The sequence below is a fragment of the Lepisma saccharinum genome, chromosome 3 (assembly GCF_977018435.1).
Source record: "Lepisma saccharinum chromosome 3, izLepSacc3.1, whole genome shotgun sequence".
Lineage (NCBI taxonomy): Eukaryota > Metazoa > Arthropoda > Insecta > Zygentoma > Lepismatidae > Lepisma > Lepisma saccharinum.
The window spans coordinates 68,749,827-68,774,663 of NC_139231.1; the positions used below are offsets into that span (position 1 = coordinate 68,749,827).

At 39.2% G+C, this 24,837-nt stretch overlaps 1 protein-coding gene across 1 annotated transcript in view; it reads left to right on the forward strand.

The window, feature by feature from the left end:
• Window positions 1-11,265: 11,265 nt before the first annotated feature.
• The window catches only part of Tango4 (transport and golgi organization 4), a 37,546-nt gene continuing 23,974 nt past the window's right edge, over window positions 11,266-24,837 (forward strand). The window contains exons 1-2 of the mRNA XM_083119931.1: window positions 11,266-11,473; window positions 24,153-24,211. Coding sequence (XP_082976057.1) covers window positions 24,203-24,211 — 9 coding nt within the window. The 5' untranslated portion in view covers window positions 11,266-11,473; window positions 24,153-24,202. The remainder of the gene's footprint in view (window positions 11,474-24,152; window positions 24,212-24,837) is intronic.

The window sequence follows — 24,837 nt, forward strand, 5'->3', positions numbered from 1 at the left end:
GTCGCTTGGACTGGACTGTTTTCTCAGTACCATGCATCGTGTCGCGTCGGTCTGTTGTACTCGTATGCCACGTGAATTGTTTCTTTTAGAGTAAAGGGGCCGTTGCCATTGGCGTCCGGAAGGGGGACAAGGGGAGATGTGCCCCCCTGGAAAATGAAAGTCAAACAAAAATTATGTATTTCACACATATAATTTCATTTTAGCCACAATAATATGTGTTAATTATTGCATGAACATCATAAATTCAAATTTAAGCAATGTTTTTTAGGGAACAACACTATTTTTTGGAGAAAATGTGCCTTGTTCGCCCCCCTGGAATAAAATACCTTCCTTGCCCCTCCCTTTAAAAAATCCTGCGGACGTCCATGGCCATTGCTTGTCGCTTCGGTGTGTAATCTCTGTGCCACTTAAAAGTGAAACCTCAGTGATCAATGACATTTTTCGAACCGAAGCGACACGACAAGCTGTACGTGTCGCTCAGATTCCCAATGGCGTGTATTGTGCCGACTGAGACTTGATTTCCCATGAGCGGTAAATGCTTATTTATAGATTAAATGGGCCTGTGTCGCTTGTCACTTCGGTACGAAACACTGCTGTTGCGTGTCGCTTCGGTTTGAAACCTCACTAAGAGGCGTGCTTTTCACCACAACACAATACGCAGATAAACGATCAATATGTTTGTAACAAAATGCAAGTCGTAAAAATCCTTTCCGGGTACCAGTCCTTTCTCGTTCTGCTTGAAGCAACAGGTTTCGTCTCTCTACGTACTTCAGAAACCTACGAAGTGATACTTGACTCAATAAATTTGTTCCCGATCGAACTGTGCAACCATATGCTACACAGCCGACACCCTATTTCCTTGTAAAAGAATCACTACTTTGCCCTTTCTTATTAACGTCCATAGCATCCAAAGCGTAACCGGATGTTTGAGGGGGACCAGACGAGTGCGCATGCTCCGCAGTAGCTCCGCCTTTAACACCGTCTATACCGGTGAATCCAAAACATTAGTTTTAGTTAATTTATCCCCTGGCCAGAGAAAAATATCTGCATACGTGTATGAGAGCTTTAGGATTTTTTTCTCTTTCTTCTTGGGGAATATCAGGGTTAACTGTGAGGAGGGAGGGGTCAAATTTCTGTTGACTTTCACTGATTTGTTGTTTTACTGTGCTATTTTCATTACAAGAGTATGAAAATGCGACATCTTCGCTGTTATTTTCCCAAATGGAAGTGACGTCATTTAAAATCTCACACGTCGATATTTCGCCTAATATCGTGTCAGTTTCCAGAGTGATTGTGCTTTCAGTAGGGTTGTGTATGTGAATGACAGGTGACTGAGTGTTTACTGTAGCATTGGGAAGGACTACTGCATGCTGGGTCATAAGGGAAGCAGATGGGGTAAAAAGTACAGGCTTAGGGGTGTTGTGGTAGTAAGTAGTGGTAAGTTTCAAATTGATATAAGTTTTTGATCGTGGACTTAACTGAATTGTGTTTGAAAGGGTAGCTTTTCCCGTATATACATTTGCATTTTCAATTTGGTTGAATATGTCATGCGACACCTGGTGAGTCTTGTACTTTGAGCTCAAAATACTATAATTTGGAGTACGTCCTAAATGATGAAGAGTTATTGTATTGTCTTTTAACGACATTTCGCACCTCTGCGTTCGCAAAAAGTCATTTCCTAAAAGGGGAGGGACATTTGTTGAGTCTATAATTCTAAACGGGTGCGAATATTTATGCTTTCCAATTATGATAGGAAGAACTACAATTTCAGACACACTCAGTTTTGATCCGGACACACCTTGGATTGTGGACTTTACCTTGTAGGTTTTTCCTTCAGAAGGAAGGAGGTGGGAGGGGTAAATTGATATTTGGGAACCCACGTCAATAAGTAAATCTACTTCTTTCCCTTGTATGCTACTATTGATATAATATAAGCCATTTCTCTCAATGATAGGAACTTTGTCTAGTCTACTATTATCTTCGATTTCGTTCCTGCAAGTCGAAGATGATTTTAGTTTAAACTATATCTCTTTGTGGTTTGTAAAAGCAGTTGTCGCTCACGTGATTATAAGGACCACAGAACGTACAGGCCGATGTATTTGTATCGTCGCGATTACCCATATTTCGAGTCTGATCTCGACGTTGAAACCTATTATTTCCCCTAAATTGGCCTCGAGAGTTCGACCTAAAGTTTCCTCTATGATTAGCTCTATAATTACCCCTGTAGGAAGGGGAGTTATTATTCCCCTTGTTGTGAACTCTATTCCCTCTGTCATGTGTGCTCTGATTAGCATTTTTCGCGAATTCCAGAACATTTGAGCAGAAATTAAAAAGGGAAGCTGTGTTCATTTGTTCCTGTGAATGTAGGGCTATGTTCGCCATCTGTGACGAAAGCTTATTTACCTCGTCACTAGAGGTAGTACCTTGAGCGTGTTCCATGTTGGCTACAGCTGGTGGCGCCATGCAGGAAGCAATGCCAGAACTTGGTCGGGAAACCAGGACAGGCTCTGAAGCGGAAAACTGAGAGGGGAACCTGTGTCCTTGATACAATTTCTGGGAGGGAATGACGGGAGCGGGAGTTGATTGCAAACTTTGGACTTGATGAGCGGGTGGTGGTGGGAGAAAGGATGGACTCTGGTTATATGCTACAAACTGCTGATTCGGGTTCTGCGGATTACTTGGGAGTGGGGAGTAGACCTATGCATGAGAACAGCTGTGAAGTGGCGTCTGGGTCAATGGCTGATGCAAGCTTGCTTGCGCTATTGCTTGGTCAATTTCAAACTTCTCCTAAATCATACGGGAATTAATCAATAACTGCTGGCGTTCGAAATTTTGTAGGTGGGCTATTAATTCCTCTGTTTTGGCAAAGTGCTTATTAGATAAACAACCAATGTACTTGGCTCGCAGTCCCGTGATTATATAGGATAGAGTTTGTTCTTCAGTGGCGTTCGGGAAGTATTGCTGGACTAATGCCTTCTTAGCAATAACATAGGTGTGAATTGGTTCTGTAATTGATTGTCTTCTCGCTAGAATGATCTGAACGGGATCCGCTGATAAATACGAGCCTCTAAACAACGTACTTAGTTCATTTTTGATGTGTGTATATGTCAGGTCTGCAAAGTTAGGTCGTTTCTGTATATCATGAAAATAAGTCAAAGCGGTGTCAGTCAAAAATAAAGGCAACATCTCTTTACGCTTTGCTTCCGACCATCCCGCGGCGTGTGCTATATTTTGAAATTTGAGGAGAAAGGGGTCAACCTCTTTTGGGTCATTCCCGCTAAATGGCGTTGGATATAATGCAGTTGGGATTGAGGTGGCCATGTTAGTGGTGGGAATTTCTACAGTAACGTTATCAGGGCTATTAGTATTGTTAGAGGTAGTAGGAACGTTAGTTGGAGTGCTTGCTAAGGGTTGGTGTCGGTTTCTGTTAGGTGTTTCTAGTCCTAGTACAAATTGAGGGTAGTTTCTGTTAGCAGATCTTAACCGTGTTAGTGGAAGGGAGGGGACTGGGGATAAAGGTTGTGAATTTACTGGGTTTGCCATGATTGCAGTAGCTAACTCTATGATTTGGTCGAGGGAGGCGTCTAGGTGTTCGTGCAATGCTATCTGTGACGTATTCATAGACTAAAGTTCGTCGTGTTGACCAAAGAACAAATGAAAGTATGGGTATGCATTTATTTATGTCATTAATATATCGTCTGTCAAATAAATATAAGCAATTGTTCTCATTCCTGTGTAAATGATGCTCAAATACGTCCAGAGTGAATGTTATGCAGAAGAACTAGATTTTGTGGGGGGGGGGAACTCGGCACAAAAAGAAAAAGAGGGGTTGTATTCCATAGGGTAATATACAAAATTGTCACTGGGTCTGACGCATCTTAAGCGTACTGTGGGAGTATGAATTGGAATTACTAAAATTTTACTTTCAAAAAATGCTCCCAAAGTGGGAGGGGGGGAGAAGACTAATTTAATTTAAAGCAATTCGTACAGAAGGGTACTCAATTGCAAAAAGGGCCTGAAGCACCTCCACCTCTTACCTGGGATCTGAGGTCACAGGGATGTTTCAATTATACATTTTAGGTAGAGCTTAATTGTACCTGTTAGCTGAACCTGCTCCGAATAGGAGGGAAGAGATATGGAATATTGAATGTAAAGGTTATTTACGCTTGTTCATACCTGGTAGGTGTGTGATGTTCTTGTCCAGATGCTTCTTGCAGACCGAATGGTGACTGATGCCAAGGTTCTATCCTGCGACCCTTGGCTCAGAAATCCGAGCGATCCCGCGCGACTCGCTGCATCCTAGGCAGCCGTAACTTCGTGTTCCGTCGTAGTAGTTCTGTAGTTGTAATGTGTTGTAGAGTAAAGTGTAATCAGAGACTCATGTTCCAGAATGAGCGTCGAATGAGCATCAAATGAGCGTTCGATGATAAAAGTAATCCCAATGAGAGCGAGTTCGGGGAGTGAACTCCCTTTTATATCTTAGGCTTCGAAAGGTTTAACAACCTTTCGAACACGCCAGATATTGTTTAGATCCACGCGTTTGCCTTTCAGTCATTGTTTTCACGGAAGTTACAAAGTTAGCGCATTCTTGGGATCGCCCGCTGGTCGGACAATTCCAGGAAATAAACAAGCATGAATATTACCATGACGAGGTTTTCTCGGTTTAATAATTTCCATATCTCTACATTAAAGACGAAATGGGCCTGTGTCGCTTGTCACTTCGGTACGAAACACTGCTGTTGCGTGTCGCTTCGGTTTGAAACCTCACTAAGAGGCGTGCTTTTCACCACAACACAATACGCAGATAAACGATCAACATGTTTGTAACAAAATGCAAGTCGTAAAAATCCTTTCCGGGTACCAGTCCTTTCTCGTTCTGCTTGAAGCAACAGGTTTCGTCTCTCTACATACTTCAGAAACCTACGAAGTGATACTTGACTCAATAAATTTGTTCCCGATCGAACTGTGCAACCATATGCTACACAGCCGACACCCTATTTCCTTGTAAAAGAATCACTACTTTGCCCTTTCTTGTTAACGTCCATAGCATCCTAAGCGTAACCGGATGTTTGAGGGGGACCAGACGAGTGCGCATGCTCCGCAGTAGCTCCGCCTTTAACACCGTCTATACCGGTGAATCTGCACTGACAACAACGGAGACTGGCCTAAACCGGAAGTTCCGGGGGGACCGGGCAAGACCTCACCAATGTTTATGTTTACATTTTTAACACGGTCTATAGGACACAAAACATTCTCAATAAATAATACATATTTCTATAGAACACTTTAGAAACTAGTTGAAAAGTGACACTTTTCAGTTTTAAAAAAATGAATTCTTAATGAATTTTTAAATGCAAAATTTCAAAACTTTCAATCATACTAATCAATGCACCCCTCACTACATGATTTAAGCGGTACTTCTCAGAGGAGACAATTTTTATCAAAATTTCAGGTTTAGCCAAACTATATTTATGTTAGAGTGGACAGTCAAACTCTTTGAAATTATAGGGACCAGTATCAAACAAACTTTTTACAGACGTCATGAAAAAATAATTTCTCTCGTGAGTCTGTTGTGCTGATGGTAATGAAAGTACTCTCTCAACATTTGAATTATGACCTGTAATTGCAAACAAATATTCAGCAGTTACCGTAATTGAAGTTTTATCTTGAGTAGTGTCTAGGGTATCTACCAAAATAACACATCCAGAATTCTTGACTTTTTCTGGACTTTTCTATACCTTTTTTCAGTTTTTCTTAATGTCTATTTATTCGACCCTTACTTAGGTAAAGTTGAAAATTAGTAATTAAGAAAATAAATATTTATTTAATGAAAAACCCTATCAAAGAGCCAGTCAAGATGAAAACTGAAGCTGAATTTAAGAAGAGAATTAGATCTGCTTTCTCGTATTAATGCATCCTGAACTGTGTTTGGCAGACAAGCGAGGCTTTGTCTCCTGGACTCACAGCCAATATAAACTTATGTGGGGCTTGTGACTGTCCTTTCATCCATCTAATCTTACCACCATTCATCCTCATCTTCGCGATTAGTCAAAGGGACAGAAAAAAGTGAAGTAAAATTAACTAAATCAACCAATCAGTCATTATGATAGCAAAAATTGTTGACCACAAGAATAATTTATGGTCTTTTTCTTGACTTCTTGACCTACTTGTTGATTTCTTTACTTTTTCTTGACTTCCATGAATTTCTTTACTGTCAGACGCCCTGAATAACTTTGTTCTCCATACCCCTGCTTTACAAACAAATTATATTGAATATTGAATAAGAATTGGCAACACCTTGTTCCAGCGGCGGTTCTAAGGGGAGAGCCACCGTGCCATGGCTCTACCCTCAGAAGAAGAAAAAGCACTTGCTTTGCCAAAATATAGTTAAATTAATACATTTACGAACGAGGAGATTTGAATCTCGTAAGCGTTCGAGCTTACGGCCGCCTCAATTTCGCCGCATCCCCAGCTGTTCTCTCACTTGGTCTGGGCCAGCATAGTCTGGCTTGTGCGCAGAGACATGCGCGGAGACATGAAAAAGTCTCCACAGTTAACGAGCAAGGATGTGGTAGCCATAAGACAACCAGCCGTGCCCCCTTTCGGCTGGCACGGACGCGAGAGCTTTAGCATTGTGTTGACATAGTTGCAAACTTCAGAGAGAAGTGACTAATCCTGACCGATTTGTAATACTCGTTGGAGAAGTAATTCGCGAGAAAGATACTTTCCTGCATACTTGGCAAGAACGAACGTAATATCTTTCCTAAATTTATATAACCATTTAGATAGATGCGTCTAAACAGCCATCCAGACTTTTTTGTTATCGATTTCTTCCTTAAGAAAAGATATATCCCTTGCTCTCACGCACACAGACCCTCACGTGTTGCAACTGACGTTGATAACATTGAAGACATTTTCTGTACAAAAGAATTGCCTAAATATCAAAGGGAATTCGCAGCACCAGGGGATTTTTTACTTTAATATGTGTAAAAAATCACACGGAAAATCTATCAGTATAAGAATTTTACTTGCAGATATAATTCAATTTCTTGCATTGGATTTTAAAAATTGTAGATCTCCAGTTCATTTAGCAGATAATCATATTTCAGTTGTTAGTAAATTATAAATTATAAACAAAGCAAGGCGAGAATACCGTAATTGACTCGGTGTCTCTAATTGTTCAGTGTTTTTCTTTTTAGTGAAGTGAAAGCTCCGATGGTGTGTGAAAGGAAGGGTAGTTAGTAAAGATGAGTCAGGTGGGGGTAACGCCCCACACTTTCTTGGTCCGGTCGTGAGTGGGGGTGATGTGATCAGCATCACGTCCCTGACCGCCTTTACCCTCCAGGGTTTCCCCCAGGTACCCATGTTATTCGACACTGGGTGGGCGCCGGGGTCACTTCCAACGTTAGAAAAGTTCCCGGATTTGAACCGGCCGGGGAGCGAACCCGGGACCTTTAGCATGGTAGTCTGACGCGTTACCGACTGAGCCACCGCGGTTACTTACTCCAAGGTACTATACGATATTAAATTAAAAGTTAAACAACTTGGCTGTCTCACGCCAGATTTAACAACAATTCTATTTAAAAAAAATGATAAAGGTGACAGGCGTCGAAAATTTTAATAGTCGCATTTATTTCCTAGAAACTCTGGCCGACCTCCGCATATCACGCTACGATGCGGATCACGGGTTCGAATCCCGGCCTGGGCATGGGTGTTCTTTGTGAGTGTTCACTCATCCTTATCTTCGCGATTAGCCAAAAGTAATACAATGCGACGTAAAATAAACCAATCTTAGGAACTCTGAATTTTTGTCTGCAACTTTAGTAAACAAGGTTCCATTAAAATTACCTCTTTCATTAGATTTCTAGTGCTTCCGTTTTCCTATTTGTTTAATAGCAGGACAAACTTTTTTTTTTGTGGCCGCGGTGGCTCAGTCGGTAACGCGTCTGACTACCATGCTCAAGGTCCCGGGTTCGATCCCCGGCCGGTTCAAATCCGGGAACTTTTCTAACGGTGAAAGCGGCCCCGGCGCCCACCCAGCGTCGAATGACATGGGTACCTGGGGGAAACCCTGGGGGGGTAAAGGCGGTCAGGGGCGTGATGCTGATCACATCACCCCCACTCACGACCGGATCAAGAAAGTGTGGGGCGTTACCCCCACACCCCCTATACGCCTTCATGGCGTGGTGCTATGCACAGGGGAACACTTTACCTTTACCTTTACTTTTTTTTTCTTTTTGGGCAATGACTCAATGGCTGAATCAAAATAAATTTCACTATTGAGTTCGGAAGCGTAGTCCATAGACTTGTAACTTGCATGATTTCTTTCTGTTACCTATTTTCCTAATTAATATTATATGACGCTCAAAATGTAGGACATTTATGATATTTTTCAAATTCCTCCCGGACGCCGGACATAAGGCTAAAATGTAGGACATGTCCGGGAAAAACCGGACGTCTGGTAAACCCAAGGTTATTAGAAGTATGGTAAACCTATGTGTATGATAATATATCTGTTATGTGTCAGTGTAAAAAGCTGGTCAATTCAGTGTGTGTCTTGTTTTGGCAAAAGAGGTATGGCACCCCTATTACTTCTCAATCCAAAAACTGATTGAATTTCAAATTTTGAGTTCTTACAAGAAACCCGCACCACTTACTTGAAAAAAAACAAACAAAAAAAAAACAGTCCCTATCATGATTAATATTCAAATACGTAATTTGTGTTAATATTCTATATCTGGAGGGGTTAGGGACATGACCCATCCCGCCCCCTTGCGGTTATCCATGGAAGAAGACTGGTATTTGCAAAACAAATTTTCTTTTACTTTTGTTTTGTGAATTTCTGATATTATACACCTATACGTAGATACACACATCCATCTATACTGTACATACATGAGAAAAAAGGTGGTAGTTCATTTTGCCATGGGCGCCTCCAGGATCGCTCAACATGGTAGCAAATGTTGACCTGCTACGTCACACAGTTTTATGGCCTTTCCTGGATGCAAAGTTGAGAAGTAGCGACGTTCCAGCCGAAAACAATTGAAAATCGCATCGCGTTGCATTGTGGCGTCTGCAGCGAAAATGGCAGGGCGTGTTGGGCTGTTGAATACGGTGTCACTATTAATGGATTATGAATCGATGTGATGACATATATATGGATGCTATTTCAAATTAAAGTATGTGGTTAATCTCGAAGTAAAACATGAGTAGATCTAGATCTGTGTCTACTGTCTATAGAGATACAATTGGGGGGAAATGTTATATTCCTAATTTGAGAGCTTTGGTTACAACAATTCTCTGTGGTTCCAATTTTATTTCTCCAAAATAATACGTAATAACCATGGAGGAGTGACATTGAGTGTAGAAAGGTTGTGGCCAGTTTTATTTAAGGATATATGTGTTTAAATTAAAGATTATTTTCGTATAGGAGTGCAAGTTTGACACAACACTCTACTTCTTGTGTGTTTGTTTGTTTGGTGATTTAAGTCCACTTTATGCACAGTAGGCTAATTTGGACTGGGCCTACAGTTTAAAGTGGAATCCGAACCACCATGTGCCTACACCGGGTATCGAACCCGAAACGCTTTTTGTGTGTGTGTGACTGTGACCGTATTGGTTGTAAACCTTTGTTAAAACACTTATAACATACGCATACGCTACACTATAAGTGAAAGAAAGATTAGTTTCGAGAATGTGCTTTGAAATGGGATCATTATTCCTCAATAGTTTCATGCCATTGTTAATAGGTCGGCACCCGTGGTGGTGTGGTTCCCGGCCTGGGAATAAATGCTTGTGAGTGTCCTTTCATCAATTTCATCATATCATCATTCATTCCCATTTTCGCAAATTTGTCAAAAGTGGCACGAAAATGAAGTAAAATAAAACAAATCAATAAATGAACTATTGTTAATAGGACAATAATAAATACGATTTAAGAACAATAGTTTCATTTGAATTTTGTTTTTTATCGTCGCTTTTCTGCTACTTTTGGCTAATCGTGAAGATGAGGATGATTGATTATATGATGAAATTGATGAAAGGACACTCACAAAGAACGCCCAGGCTGGGATTTCAAACCCGTGACCCTGACGTTGTAGCCACGGAGGTTGGCTTACGAACAGAAATGTTGAACAGTGAGTATAAATTGCAAAATGTGTGCAAGATTGTATAACGGTGTTCTCACGTTGTTTTCACGCAATAATGTTTTATATAGTTTAAATTATCAATTGCTGATTGTGCTTTTGTAGCTGCAAAAAGAATGTAAATTAAAGCAATATAAATAAACACGTACGAATTGACGTTTATACATGAATATGCCACATTTTTTAGTTGTCTTTATGATTAACTCTGCATGATCATCGTTTAAGTTATTGTAATACCATCCTCCTACCAATGGATTTTCAAATATCACACGGTGCATTTCTTGATATCACGCTCTCTTGAAAAGTATGTATTTCACCCAGGAAATGGCCTCGATACTTGATGCCAATTTTTCTTGCAAAAAGAAGGGACATGAAGAAGGGACATTCACAAATAATATCCCGGAGTGGTTAAACATCGCGCTACGACGCCGGGTCCCGGGTTCGAATCCCGGCCTGGGCATGCTGTTCCTTGTGACTGTTCCTTCACCATATCATCACTCATCCTCATCTTCGCGATTAGCCAAAAGTGGCAAAAATGCACAGTAAAATAAATCAAATCAATCAAATAACATCCATGCCTATACCGGACCTCGAACCCGAAACTTACGTAGCGAGATAAAAAGTGGTCTCCATCTCAAGCTGAACACATGTTTGCAAGAGCATGCTCATCCGATTTAGCCAAAAAAACAACTTAATGTTGTGAACAGTATTTGGGTTCATTACTTTTTTAACTGCGTTATTTTGTTGGTATTTTTAAATATACTTCAGTTGAAGCCAGTGCATAATTATCCGTTGACAGATCACTCATTCTCCGAGAATATAGTGGCGAAAAAGTTATTACTATTTAAGGCTATTGGATGCGCGACCTAAAGGTGCGCTTGGGCTACATAATCGAACTTGCAAATACATTTTACTCCACGCATCTTTTAGTCCCGCCGCGCCATGTTGCAACTAACAGAAGACAGCAGACTTGCAGACGACAGTTGACCGCAGGTAGCGAGAGTTTATGTTGAGCGAAGCCGCGGTCGCTCCTTCTCAACAACCAGGTAGCAAGCGCCTCCAGGGTTCTTGCTACTCAACAATGTTGGGTTGCTGAGTGGTCCTGGAGGCGCCCCATGTGTTTTTCCTCGTTTTCTACGGCAAACTTTTCCCTTTCGTCAGCCAGCAATCTGTGGTTGTGTTTAGGTTTACGAATCTCTGCTACCAACAAGTTGCGAATATTAAGATATTAGTTTTGATTATTTTTTCCAGCATTTACTAATTTCGGAATATGGTGGTAATGGAGTTTTGATTAAAAGATACAACGGGTTGTTGGACTTACTATAGACGTAAGTATCGCAATCATTACAATGCAATAGACGTCGATATAATAATTTTTTTTTATGTTGAACTTCGCCACTTTTGTGGCTATATTCTAATTTTGGTGTCATGATACATGAACGCACCACCGATTTACACGAAATTTCGCATCTTTGGTAACAGTTTCATACATCGGAGACACATTTCTTCAATTTTACACAAGAAACTACTTACGGAAATGAGTTTCTTCAAGGTTTCCAACGTTCGTCGAGGTATTTTCTTTCATCGTGGAATATATTTGACCAGGGAAATCATGTATTTTTCAAGAGAAATATCTCACCGACCCACAATTGCCATTGCTTTCATTTGTTTGCCTACGACAACCGAATGCTGCATACGTTTAATGACGTAACACCCTGTCAGTGTTTCAACCCCCCCTTTTTTTTACTATGCTTGCCTAACGTAACCACACCTAACCTAACCTTATCGGAAATGGTTCGTGGGGCTATCCGTGCATAATGGTTCATGGGGATATCCGTGAAAGGTTCGTGGGGCTATCCATGAATGGTTTGTGGGGCTATTCGTCAGCTACCCGTGCATAATGTACAATTTGCACAAGTGACGAACACGATAGTAGGTATTTTTCGGTGAAGGATGTTGGAAACACTGCATGCCCACTACAGTAGTCAAGATTTTCCCACCATATTCTGTGTTATGGAAGCGAAAAAAGGAGTCTTAAGAAATTACTCTCTATGTGAAAAGTTTTTTTTTTTTTTCATGTAAAAAGCATAAGGGCACCTTGAACTATGTTTCGCAATACACAATTCGTAAGTACGAACCATGCGAAACACAAAATATCTGATTTTAATGTGTCTCCGATCTAGGAAACTGGTACTGCATTTTTTTCTATAAAGAAAGCACCGGTCATAGTTCTGATTGTGTGATGATTTTTGAAAGTTGTTCACAAGAATGAAGAGTGTCATTAGAATGCTGGAATTGATTTTGGAGTAACACTTTCGTATGGTGGAAACTGATTTCTTACTTTTTACATAAGAAAGTACTTACAGAAATCTATATTCTTTAGCGTTCTTGAAGTTCGGGAATGTAGTTTTGATCCATTTTAATGTGAAATCAATTGTTTATCTGCGAAAATATCTCTCCGACATGCTATTGCTGCTGCTGCCATTTGATTTTTGCACTTAAGCACAATGTTCCGTGTGTTAGACCCGTAACCCCCCGAGTAAGTGTTTCAAACTACGCCGTGTTTTCGCTATAAGATGACGTGAGGATTTTTTCAATTTTTTAAAGTATGCTTGGTAACAGTTCGTTATATCGGAGACACATTAAAATTGGATATTTTGTGTTTTGCATGGTTCGTACTTACCAATTTTGTATTGCGGAACATACTTCAAGGTGCCATTATGCTTTTTACACGAAAACAAACACAATTTTTCACATACAGAGTGATTTTTTTATTCCTTTCTTTGCTTCCGGAACACAATATGGTGGGCACATCTTGACTCACGTTTTTGGTATGCAGTGTTTCAATCTTCTTCACCGAAAAGTACCTACTATTGTATTCGCCACGTGTGCAAATTGTACGTTATGAAAGGGTAGCTGACGGAGAGCCCCACGAACCATTTCCGATAAGGTTAGGTTTGTTACGCATATTTAAAAAAAGGGGGTTGGAAACACTGACGCGGTTATGTCATCAAACGTACGCAGCATTCGGTTGCAACCAAATTGCAATGGCAATTGTGGGTCGGTGAGATATTTCTCTTGAAAAATACATGATTTCCCCGGTCAAATATATTCCACGATGAAAGAAAATACCTCGACGAACGTTGGAAACCTTAGAGAAACTCATTTCCGTAAGTAGTTTCTTCTGTAAAGATGAAGAAATGTGTCTTTGATATAACGAACTGTTACCCTATGCGTACCTAACCTAACCCAACCTTACGGGAAATGGTGTGTGGGGCAAACGTCAATAGTTTGTGGGGCTAACGTCAATGGTTTGTGGGCTAATGCCAAATGGTTCGCGAGGTATTAGCATAATTTCAAATCCGGGCACGAAAGTAGGTATTTTTTGGTGAACAAGGTTGCAACACTGCAAACACACTCCAAATCGATAAAACACTGGCACAACGTGCGATGAACCAGTATGCTATCGCCATATTGTGTGTTATAGAATGCAAAATAAAGAACAGTTAGTACTCGTAAATGTAAGAAATAGACATTATTTCCATTAGAAATTCATTATTACACCTAAAGAAATGTTCCGCAATGCAGAATAGTATGTTAGAAATTTAAACAAGTGCGAAAGAAATGATTTATAGGAATTTCCACTATACGAAAATAGTACCGATTGGGGAAGTAAGGGCAAAGTTTGGAGGAAACTAATAACTTGTTAATGCGTATGTGAGGAATTATGTCTTTAACCCTTAACTAGTGTCGTTGGTCTACTGGACCCATATTGAATATTTGAACGTTGGTATGTGCAGCTGGGTGCGCTGCAGCACACTGCGCTTCTCAGTACCTTCCGCTAGTTTGCTGAAGTACTCGCATGAGAACGGGCGTGCTTTGCTCGTAAATGCAAGGTGAGGTTGTGAGACTTGGTGGGGTCTATTGAACCCACGACACTACTTAAGTACGTTTTTCTGCAAACATACTTCTTATCTATGTTAAGGCGACGAGATACAATAACGCATCAATTGTGCATTTATTTCAGTATCGCCCGAATGGGCACTGCTATTAAAACAAACCCTGGGTGTATCCAAGAGTATGAATTTCTCTCCATGTTGCAAGTGCAAACATTTTGTTATGTTGATTATTAAGCAGTACACGATGTTTGAAAAATATGATGAGTAATAATTTTTGGAATCCCATGTATTCCTTATGGGGAATCAAATTCAACATCAAGTTACGGCTAATCAAATGGAAGTTTCAACTTTTCCGCTTTTGAAATTCATCTTCAAACTGCCCTCTTCCCGTTGACATCTCTTTCTATTCCATCGGAAGTTTTATATTCACAAGAGAATGAATCAAATCATACTCCCGTATGATCAATGCTTTTTTCCTTCTCTCCTGGCAATGTTGCCAAACCTCATGGGCATAAAATAACTAAATTTCACCTTAAATGGAGTTAAAACTGACTCTCATGGAGCTAGATTTACGATGGCTGGACAAAGTGCCTTCTAGGGTAATGTTAGTTGTCGAAGGGGTGGGCACAGCTATTATCGTTAACTCTAAATTGATGACAATTTATTCTTAGTTTTCAACATCTAGATCCGGCGGCATCGCCAATCTCAATAATCCACCGATGGTGGTATGAAATCGAAACTACAGAATTCCCTGACGACAATATTATGTCAATTTCACGTCTAACATAGCGCTATAAATAAGTAGCTGGGGAGATAAGAGAGAGTGGGGCGACGCAGCCAATATAACAATATCACGTCACGTGCAAAATGTATAATTATGATGAAAGGTGGTCTATGTGGGTCGGAACCAGAGATGGCATCATAGTGGGGCACGAGGTATGGGCGTCCCAGTTCACAGCCGAATAAGTGCACGAAATATTGATTGATTGGTTTAGTTTAGTTTACTTCGCATTTTGTTCCTCTTGGCTAATTTGTAAAGATGGGGATGAGTGATGAAATTGATGAATGGACATTCGCAAACAACCAAGCCCGAGCGGGATTCGAACCCGGGACCCTTGGCATCGCAGGGCGATGTGCTAACCACTTGGCCCCAGAGTCTGGCTAGAGTGCACGAAAGAGCCAGATCTGGCTCCAAGAGAGCTAAGTTGGCACATTGCCATGGACGGAAGGGCTTGGGAAGACTCCCGTGGAAATTGTATCACATGCCCTTAAGCCTCTAAATATTACGTGGAAAATGCATTGAATTATAATTTTTTCTTGTCACTATGGGAGTAGTAAGGGGACAGAACTCTCAACAGATGGAGGGGATGGGAGCATTTTGTTGGGCAAACTGAAGGAATATGGAAACAAATAGGCTCCATTGATATATACAATTTTTGTCGAATATCGCCACCCGACAAAGTTTCTCACTACAACCTGCGACAGAAATTGCATGCATGGCACTGGTATGGAATTGATTTTTGTTGGATGTCTTCAGACGGCAACATCCAACAAAAATCATATGCATAAACAAGAAGAGCTTTAGACTGCAAATATGCTGCTGGAATTTTATTACTCTTCTGGCTCACTTACCTCATTTAATGTAGCAGTTCTTACGAAGGTTTTCTTTCATCGTCCTGACATATTACTGGTTTCGCACAAGTTAACATACGTTTACAATGACATTGCACTATTCTTAGATATCAAGAAGAATCCAAGAGAAAGTGAAACATAAAACTGCATTGGTGAACGTTATAAAAATTGGCAAATGCATGCTCCCAACCTCAAATTTACTGCAACACTAGTTTTGCAATGAAATTACGCCACTCTCTGTCCTGTCTGTTTAAACTCATGAGAGATGGTCATTAATCTCTCACTGAGTGGTTAGTGTCCAATATTATGAAATAAAATACTAATAATAGATACGTAAATACTTTAATATCATGTTTGCTCGAATCATTGAATAATAAAAGCAAATCATTTTCTTCAAGAATTGACTTTTCTCTGCCAGCCCTGCTAAATTTTCACTTTATACGAGGGGTGGCCAGAAAGTAATTTCCAATTAGTAGGGACATTGATTTTTCGCAAATGCGAAAACCGTGAAATATGGTAATTGCTGCGAAGTTGTGTTTATGAATGTGCAGTGATGTCTGGACACATTTTTCGCCCGGTCAAAATATTGAAATAATGCAAATTGTTGGCATTTTTTAGTGATTTCTTTTAAAAATGTCCTAAAACAACGAAAATTTTCATGAAATCCAACATTCTTGTCTTTTCTAGGCCATGTTTGTGTACATAGAATGTGCAAGTTTTCCAACATTTTATTCAAGAGTAAACTATAATGCTTGATATACATGGAATAATTCCGACAGCCACATTAAATAATGTATTTTTTTTCAACTTCTATCAAAACCATTTCCATCACAGAGCAAAGTGGCAGGGTTCTAACTGGAGATCGAGTGCGTAACTGCCATCACACGGGAGCCACATCTTCAGTATTTATTGCGCGATATGTGTTTTGAATTAGCCGTGATCAACAAAGTGTGGGGCCCTAACTGCACACCTCTATACACCTTCAAAGCAAAGTGCAGGGGAGCACACTACTTTTACTTCCTCAAAAATCTGTTCCAACATATCAAACTGTCACGAAAATACATAGACCATGTGACCTACAATTTAAAATAGTAGTTTAAAAGCACAATGGAGTATTATAATGCTTGATATACATGGAATAATTCCGACAGCCACATTAAATAATGTATTTTTTTCAACTTCTATCAAAACCATTTCTATCACAGAGCAAAGTGGCAGGGTTCTAACTGGAGATCGAGTGCGTAACTGCCATCACACGGGAGCCACATCTTCAGTATTTATTGCGCGATATGTGTTTTGAATTAGCCGTGATCAAAAAAGTGTGGGGCCCTAACTCCACACCTGTATACACCTTCAAAGCAAAGTGCAGGGGAGCACACTACTTTTCCTTCCTCAAAAATCTGTTCCAACATATCAAACTGTCACGAAAATACATAGACCATGTGACCTACAATTTAAAATAGTAGTTTAAAAGCACAATGGAGTATTAAGTTTCGGTATATTTGGCAGAAAAATGTTGTAAAACAAAAACGCGAATTTTGGGAAACTTAACACTAACAAGTCAAAAGAAAAAAAATGCCAATTTTTGGTACCATAATATATCGGTATCTGTCACGTGAGATTGATTGATTTAAATGTTTTGGGTGCGTCGCCACTTATGGTCATTATGAACCCTTCAGTATATATGGGAAAAATTCCATTATCTAAAACCCTTACCTTAAAATTAAAAAGGGGGTCTGGAAAATAACTTTCCCAAAATAACTTTCAAGATATCTAACTCTCACGAAGAGGCGTAGGCCATGTGACTTACAATTTGAAACAGTAGTTTAAGAACACCATGAAGGTATAATTTCAGATATTTGCCAGAAAATGCGCTAAAATGAAAATGTGAATTTTGGGAAAAATAACACCGAATAGTAAAAAATAAAAAATACACCAATTTGAAAAAATAAAATAACAAAAAATCAAATTCCCTACCGATAGGCATAAATAAAACAAGAATATCAGTTGTAATTTATTGCATTAGTAACAGTGATTCCTAACCTAATTTTTGGCATAATCACCACCGTTGTTCTATCATTTGTCGTAGCATGGCACTGCATTTTGTATGCCCATGGCATATGTGTTTGACAGCAAATACTGGAACTATCTACCGCATTGTAGCTGTTAAATCCTTGTCCTGCCAGAAACCTCTTCAATTAAACAAAGAGATGAAAGTCGGTACATGCAAGGCCAGGGCTGTACAGGGAGTGGTCCAAGATCTCTCACCTGAAGTGATGCAAAGGGCCCGCATGTACTCAGCTGTATGGGGTTGGGCACATTTGATTGGCCTTCCGTGAATTGTCAGTACCATCGTCTGACTATACTATCACTCACGACGTCCGGTCTGCACACCTCACAGGATTGCTGGTGGCTCTGTGCCAAATTCTGAGCGTGAAAAAATGTGATTACTACACGTAGGCTACATCGCAGTCTGTGGGAAACTGTATGAGAGCTGCAATCTTTAACCTAGAACTGTCTTAAAACGGCTGTATTGCAACTGTACCAGATTACAGCTACATGCCACTTCTTCCTGCCTGCATGTGTGTGTCGCTCTCCGACCACTAGTGCTGCATATAGGTACCATTGGAGATTTTTCAAGATGCCCCTCATACATGAACTTTCAGAAGTTGTTAACAGTGTTTTTCTGTTTTAATGTGTGGTAAGCTAAATCAGGTACCTATACAATGCAATCCCATAAATTCCTTGCATTAAATTTCTAATACCTACATACCCTTTTCGTCAGCAATAATGGTAAAACTGCATGTTGTCAGTTTCACAGTACTTCACTTGGGTATACTGTACTGAAGCAAAAATCCCATTCATAATGTAAGGAAATATGACACTTTCTTTTGTACAACAAGGGGGGGGGGAGTGAAAGGGGAAGGTCCAGGGAAGGTAACAAATTTCAATTGTTTTACTTATATGCAAGAGTTAAGTTGTTTGCTTTACAGAGAAGAGAGAAGTAGCTTTATGCATCCAAAAATGAGTCCGCACTCATGGTTCTTGCTAGCAGACCTCAGTGGAAATACCAACATATAATACCGAGAATGTATAAGGAGACTGATAAATTACAAATTGTATTTCTTAATCAATCACTCTTCACTCTTATCTCATTTAGTCATAACTTGAAAAACAATCAAGTATTTTATTTGAAACCTGCTGCATATGATAAAATTCTGTAATCCTTCCCTAGCTTGTGAATTGTAATAATTTTGCAAATTCATTATTTTGCTGTTTGAATTCAAATCATAGAGAATAGAGAAATTGAGTCAATTTCATATAAAATAATATTTGTACTTAACAAATCCATACGATACATACCATGCAGGGGGCAGAGCTGGCCCGGGGAGGGGCAACTCGGGCACTCTCTCGAGGCCCAGCATTTCCGGGTGCTCAGTGCCAGATAAATATAATTATTGATTGTGCATAGTGTATTGTGGGTTTTAAGTGCCCCTGGTGGTTCCAATGAAGAAACTAATTTGATTTCCAATTTCCAACTCTAGCATTAATACCGATGTTAACTCTTTGCGGCGCAGTGGTTACCAATGGTAACCACCTCAAGATTGTCCTTTTCGGCTCGGTGGTTAGTGTCACTGACCACCACTTGAAATGCAAATTTTCGTTTTGTGTGGTATTTTAACTCGAATGTTTCGCTTTGAGGTGTATCGCCTTTTGTCTGAAATGAGATTTTGGGGATTGTTGTTTCTTATGTTTACTCCAGTCTCCTTTATGGTGCCGCTTTTGTTGAATGTTGTTGTAAACAGTGATTGTTAATGACTAATTGTTGTAATGGTAGTTCTTTTTCGTTTTCTGCCGAATCCACTGTGCTTTTATATTTCCCCATTACCGTGGCTACGTCTGTGCCAAGAAGTGGAGGTGTTTGTGCGGTCGTTCACAAAGGAACTCTTCATATGTAGGTGGTTAGTGTTGCTGACCACCGCGCAGATTTGGTTGCTTTCGGAACTCTGTGTAAAGTTTACATATTTCCTAGAATCATGGAGAGGCTGACTGATCAGGATATTCGAGACTTTTTTAATGCTGAGGACATACCCTCAGGCTCCGATTTGGACTTCAGTAGTGATGATTCAGATGCAGATCCCACTTTTCACCCAGAAATAAGTGCAGAAGGAATGTGCATTGCAGAAACGTCCTCTGAAGATGAATTTCTTGGGTGCAATATTCCTACTAACGAAGGACCTTCGACATCAACACAAAGTGCCACAGGTTGTGTTAGTGCATCAATGAGCGTCAGACAACAGGATGGTTCCAATGAGGTCACAGTGAGTACTCCAATTGTGCCATTGGTTCATGTAACAAGGTCACCAATCTGGGATCAGACATCTCATCAAACAACTCCAGTGCCACATTTCTCAAGTAGGGTGGGACCGACTGATGCTGTGAAGGAACTGCAAGATAAGAGCCCTCTTGCAATTTTTTCACTCTTTTTCAATGATGAGCTGCTCAATCATATTGTGTTTCACACGAACTTATATGCTACACAACAAGGTAAGCCCTTCCAACCGACAGACATGGATGAAATTCGAGTATTTATAGGAATGAACATTTTTATGGGTCTCAAACGAATGTCAAGTTACAGAGATTATTGGTCATCAAAACCAGACTGGCATGACTATTATATTTCAAAACTAATGAGTGTAAAAAGGTTTGGTTGGCTGTTGGGTCACATACATTTCAACAACAATGCTGTTCAACCAGAGCGTCGTGATCCACAATTTGATAGATTATATAAACTCCGACCATTTCTGAACAATCTGGCACACTCTTTCGCGCAAAACTACAAAGCTTATCAGAAACTTGTCGTCGATGAATCGATGGTAAAATTCAAAGGAAGATCTAGTATGAAACAATTCATGAGGGATAAGCCAATCAAAAGAGGTTTCAAGATATGGATGCTCTGTGACTCGTCTGGATATAACCACAGGTTCGAAATCTATACTGGGAAAACAAGCGATCAAGGTGAGAAAGGGTTGGCTTCCCGAGTTGTTCTCAGTCTCTGTCATGATTTTATTGATAAAAACCATGTTCTATTTGTAGACAACTACTTCAATAGCTATGAGCTGCTGCTAACTCTAAAAGCCAAAAATATTTTTGCATGTGGGACAGTGAATCCTGCACGGAAGTTCCTACCTAGTCTCAAAGCGGAGAAGGAACTAAAGAGAGGAGAATATGATTGGCAACAGTCCGATGATGACATAACAATGATAAGATGGAAGGATAAACGAGCAGTGAACTTTTTGTCTAATTTCCACAATCCCAATGATACAATAACCATCAGTAGGAAGGCAAAAGATGGTACTATTTCAGATGTGCCCTGCCCAAAGATTGTGAAGGAGTACAATGAAAATATGAATTTTGTCGATAATTTTGATCGACTGAAGAATGATTACCAGATTGACCGCAAAAGTAAGAAATGGTACTTGAGATTATTTTTTCACTTTCTTGATGCAGCTCTAACAAATGCTTTTATTATTCACAATCAAATTGAAGGTGAGAAGTTCACTAACAAGGAATTTAGGAGGGATGTATATATAGGTTTGCTCTCCAAAAGAATAGCAACTCCACACACTCCCCCAAACAGAAGTGTAGAAATAAAGCGCCACAAACCTAGTGTCATGCCGAGTATTAGGAACCAGAGTGCAAGCCATCAACCTAAGAGGTCCACATCAAGAAGATGTGCTAAGTGTAGCACGAAGAGCAATCCAGTCCGCACAATATGGATGTGCAGTGTTTGTAATGTGCCCCTTTGTTTGCGGAAGGATAAAGACTGTTTCCAAACCTTTCACCGAAATTGAAGTTGAATTTAGGTAAAGAAAATCTTTGTATTTCACAATTTTCATTCACATATGTTGCATAAAAAAACATGTTACATTTGCGTTGTGGTTAGTGCTGATAACCACCAGTTTTTTTCAAATTAAAATTACAATTACAATAGAATTTAAGAAATATTATGAAAATATGTATTCTTATGTCAAAATAAAAGATATTAAAAGTGTTAATGTAAAAAAAAAATTTCGAACCTTCTCCGCGCCGGAAGGGTCGGGAAATTTATCCAACTCCTGAGCCGCAAAGAGTTAAGTAATTTTTTCAAGTCATAAACGTAAGAACTGAAATAAATAAAAATGTCTGGTTTCAATTTTCCATTGATATTCTACATAGAAGAGGGGATAATACAACCGGTAGGCACATAGAAAGCATTTCACCTTCCAGGTATATTTACTTCTATTGAATAGCAGGTTGTAAGGATCCATGTGGGGACAATGTAAGGAACAAGTCCAAGTCAACAATGTCACTTGACCGCTCTGCAACAAGGAAAAATTGCTATGAAGCGACCACAAGTAAAAGAACCTTCGGCCAAAAGTCTCCGCGCACCATCGTCTCCATCGGTTCAACTCGGGCCATAAGGAAGCATGCTTCACTCTGCCCCTCCCCTCCACGTGGGAGTACGATGCACAGAACTCGCAGGTCTGCGCAGGCATTTTGCTTGTGGTTCTACAGTACTTTTCCCATGAAAACTCTGGCACATGGACCCACAGCCAGTATAATCCTCTGTGAGGTTATGTGTTGTTCTTACGTGTACCGAGTGTCTCCTTAGCTTCTTCACCTTTAAGCAATGGTACAGAGATTCTAAGAAAGTTTTATGGGACTTAGTGTTGGTAGGGAACTCACTTCCGATTAACGTGTTGAAATCAGAACAGTATATTTTATAAGGACTCCGCTAACCTGCGATGTAAGGGTATCTCAAAATGTTGGTTTCTATTCTCCGTTATTACGTTCTTCTAACTTTGTTCTATATTTCTATATTTAAATGATGTGATTAAAAGAAAGTCTTGAACAACTAAGAACTTTGATTTATTAAGGAGCCCCTCGACATCGTGATGTGATCTCAACGAAGCTGGTATTGCCCCAATGTCTACATGCATGCATCACAGTTTAGGTAACACTGAGGTGATAATAAATGCCATTAAATATGTCAAGAGTATTGATTGACTGGTTAATGTATTTATCACCACGTGCAATTATATTACCTAGAGTGAAGAGGACAATGGGAGCAGCATCTCTAATGTAATATAAAATGTAATATAAATTACATTAATATATATATATATATATATATATATATATATATAAATAATTGACTATTAATTAGTTATATATAGGAAAAGAGATTTAGATATAACAATTAAGAAAGAAACACACTATGAAAGTGAAATGGCCATTTCCAATGATTTTTCACTTTGTAACTTTTGAGACACCAAGAAAAGCAGCAGAATTCGAGCATGCACCTCCCATCACATGGGATGTGTATAAGTGGTGTTTGTTGGGTGAAAAATAATAGAAAATTACTTCCTGACCACTGCAAATCCATCTTGCTTTCTTGTACTGCAGAATAAGGTGCTTACAGAAGTGAAAGCTTTAGGATGCTAAACACAGTGGATAGAGAGGGGGGGAGGTGGCTTAAAGATACTAGAAAGATGTACTTCAGAATCCCACACTACTTTTCTTGTCTCTGGCTATGCAACATAATCCAAATGTTTTGGAACACCCTGTAGATATGTTGTCTTGCAGGCTGACTACTCACCGGGAATTCCTTTAATTCTGGGAATTATGTGTGAATTATTAGCTCCGGGAATTATGCGGAATTCTGCTTGAATTTTTCTGTGTAGACGTGAAAAATTAAAACTTTTATTAATCCAAATCCCATTGAATTTATACATATTTATCAATGTTCTGAGGCAAGTTTTTTACATTTTAGCTATTATTTTTATCGAGAAAGAGTAAGATAAGAAAGCTGTGTGGAAAATAAAACAGAATTCTCTCAGTCCCTTTGATCTGTTAGTGTCCTTTGCAAAACAATCTATCTCATATAGGAATTATTATTGCAAGATAAGATATTTCGTTAGGTAAATTTGAAATCCTTGTACAATGAACAATTTTTCATAGAATATCCCTAACATTTGTGACTTGTGTTTGTAGATGTATTTCCAGTGTAGTTTGTAAAATGGCAAATATAAACTCCACTCTTTAAATTATGTACATATATAATATGTTTGTTTGTATGTATACCGGTCAGTTGAATGTTGCTAGAATTTTTGGATACATTGGAATTGCACAGAACCTTTATATTGTTAATATAATTATGTGTGTGTGTGGTGAGATGCTGAAACAGAGAAAACATCTGCTTGTATCCTTGAATTTTTGGAAAGTTCACCTTGAAAACTGGGAATTATAGTGGAATTTTATGATGATCCTAGAGTAGTCACCCTGTCTTGGTGCCCTTTACATTTTTATCTTATTTGTGTATCTTTTCTAACTAGGATAATTATGCTTAAATCTGTAACATATGTAATCTTTTATGTCTAGTCATTAGTTCTCATTATGTCTTTCAACACTGATATTTTTCTTATTTCCTTAGGACTCGATTGACAATCTTCTAGAAGTGCGATTTGCACATAGGAAGAAGCCATGGGTGAGGTAAGAATAGTGCAATATCTTTTTGTACTTCCCCTTTGACTTCTAGGGTAATCTGGAATAATTTTCAATATTTTGCATTCAAGGAGGATTATTTGTTTTGCATCAATTTCTACATCAATGTTCTTGAAAATTCACACATTTACTGTGGTATATTACAGAGTAATAAAATTAATGTTTCTTAAGAATAAAAAACACTTTAAATGTAAAATTTATTGTATTATTTTTTCAATCAATTTCTGTCTCTTCAGTTATTACTGTTTGAATGTTGTTTGCGCTTATGAATGAGTTTGAAAAATATTTGTTGTTATCAGCAGCCTTTGAATTGTTTCTAAATGATTCAGATTGAAACTAATATATTAGTATTGGTTTTAAAGAGTGAAAAAGGAATAAAATATTAAATTAGTTGTATGGCTTTATTCTGTGGAATAAGTTGTTCCACTTGACTTCAAATTAAATTTAGGAACTGGTCTAACTCATTCTCACAACTACCACATAACATTGATATTTTGCCCCTAGAGACAAAGAAATTGGACTAATTCCTCCCCTGAGGGTACCAGCATTTCCATCACAATTTCTCCTGTGTGTGAAGAACGAATTGTGAAAGGGATGTGCCATTTCTGTCCCCA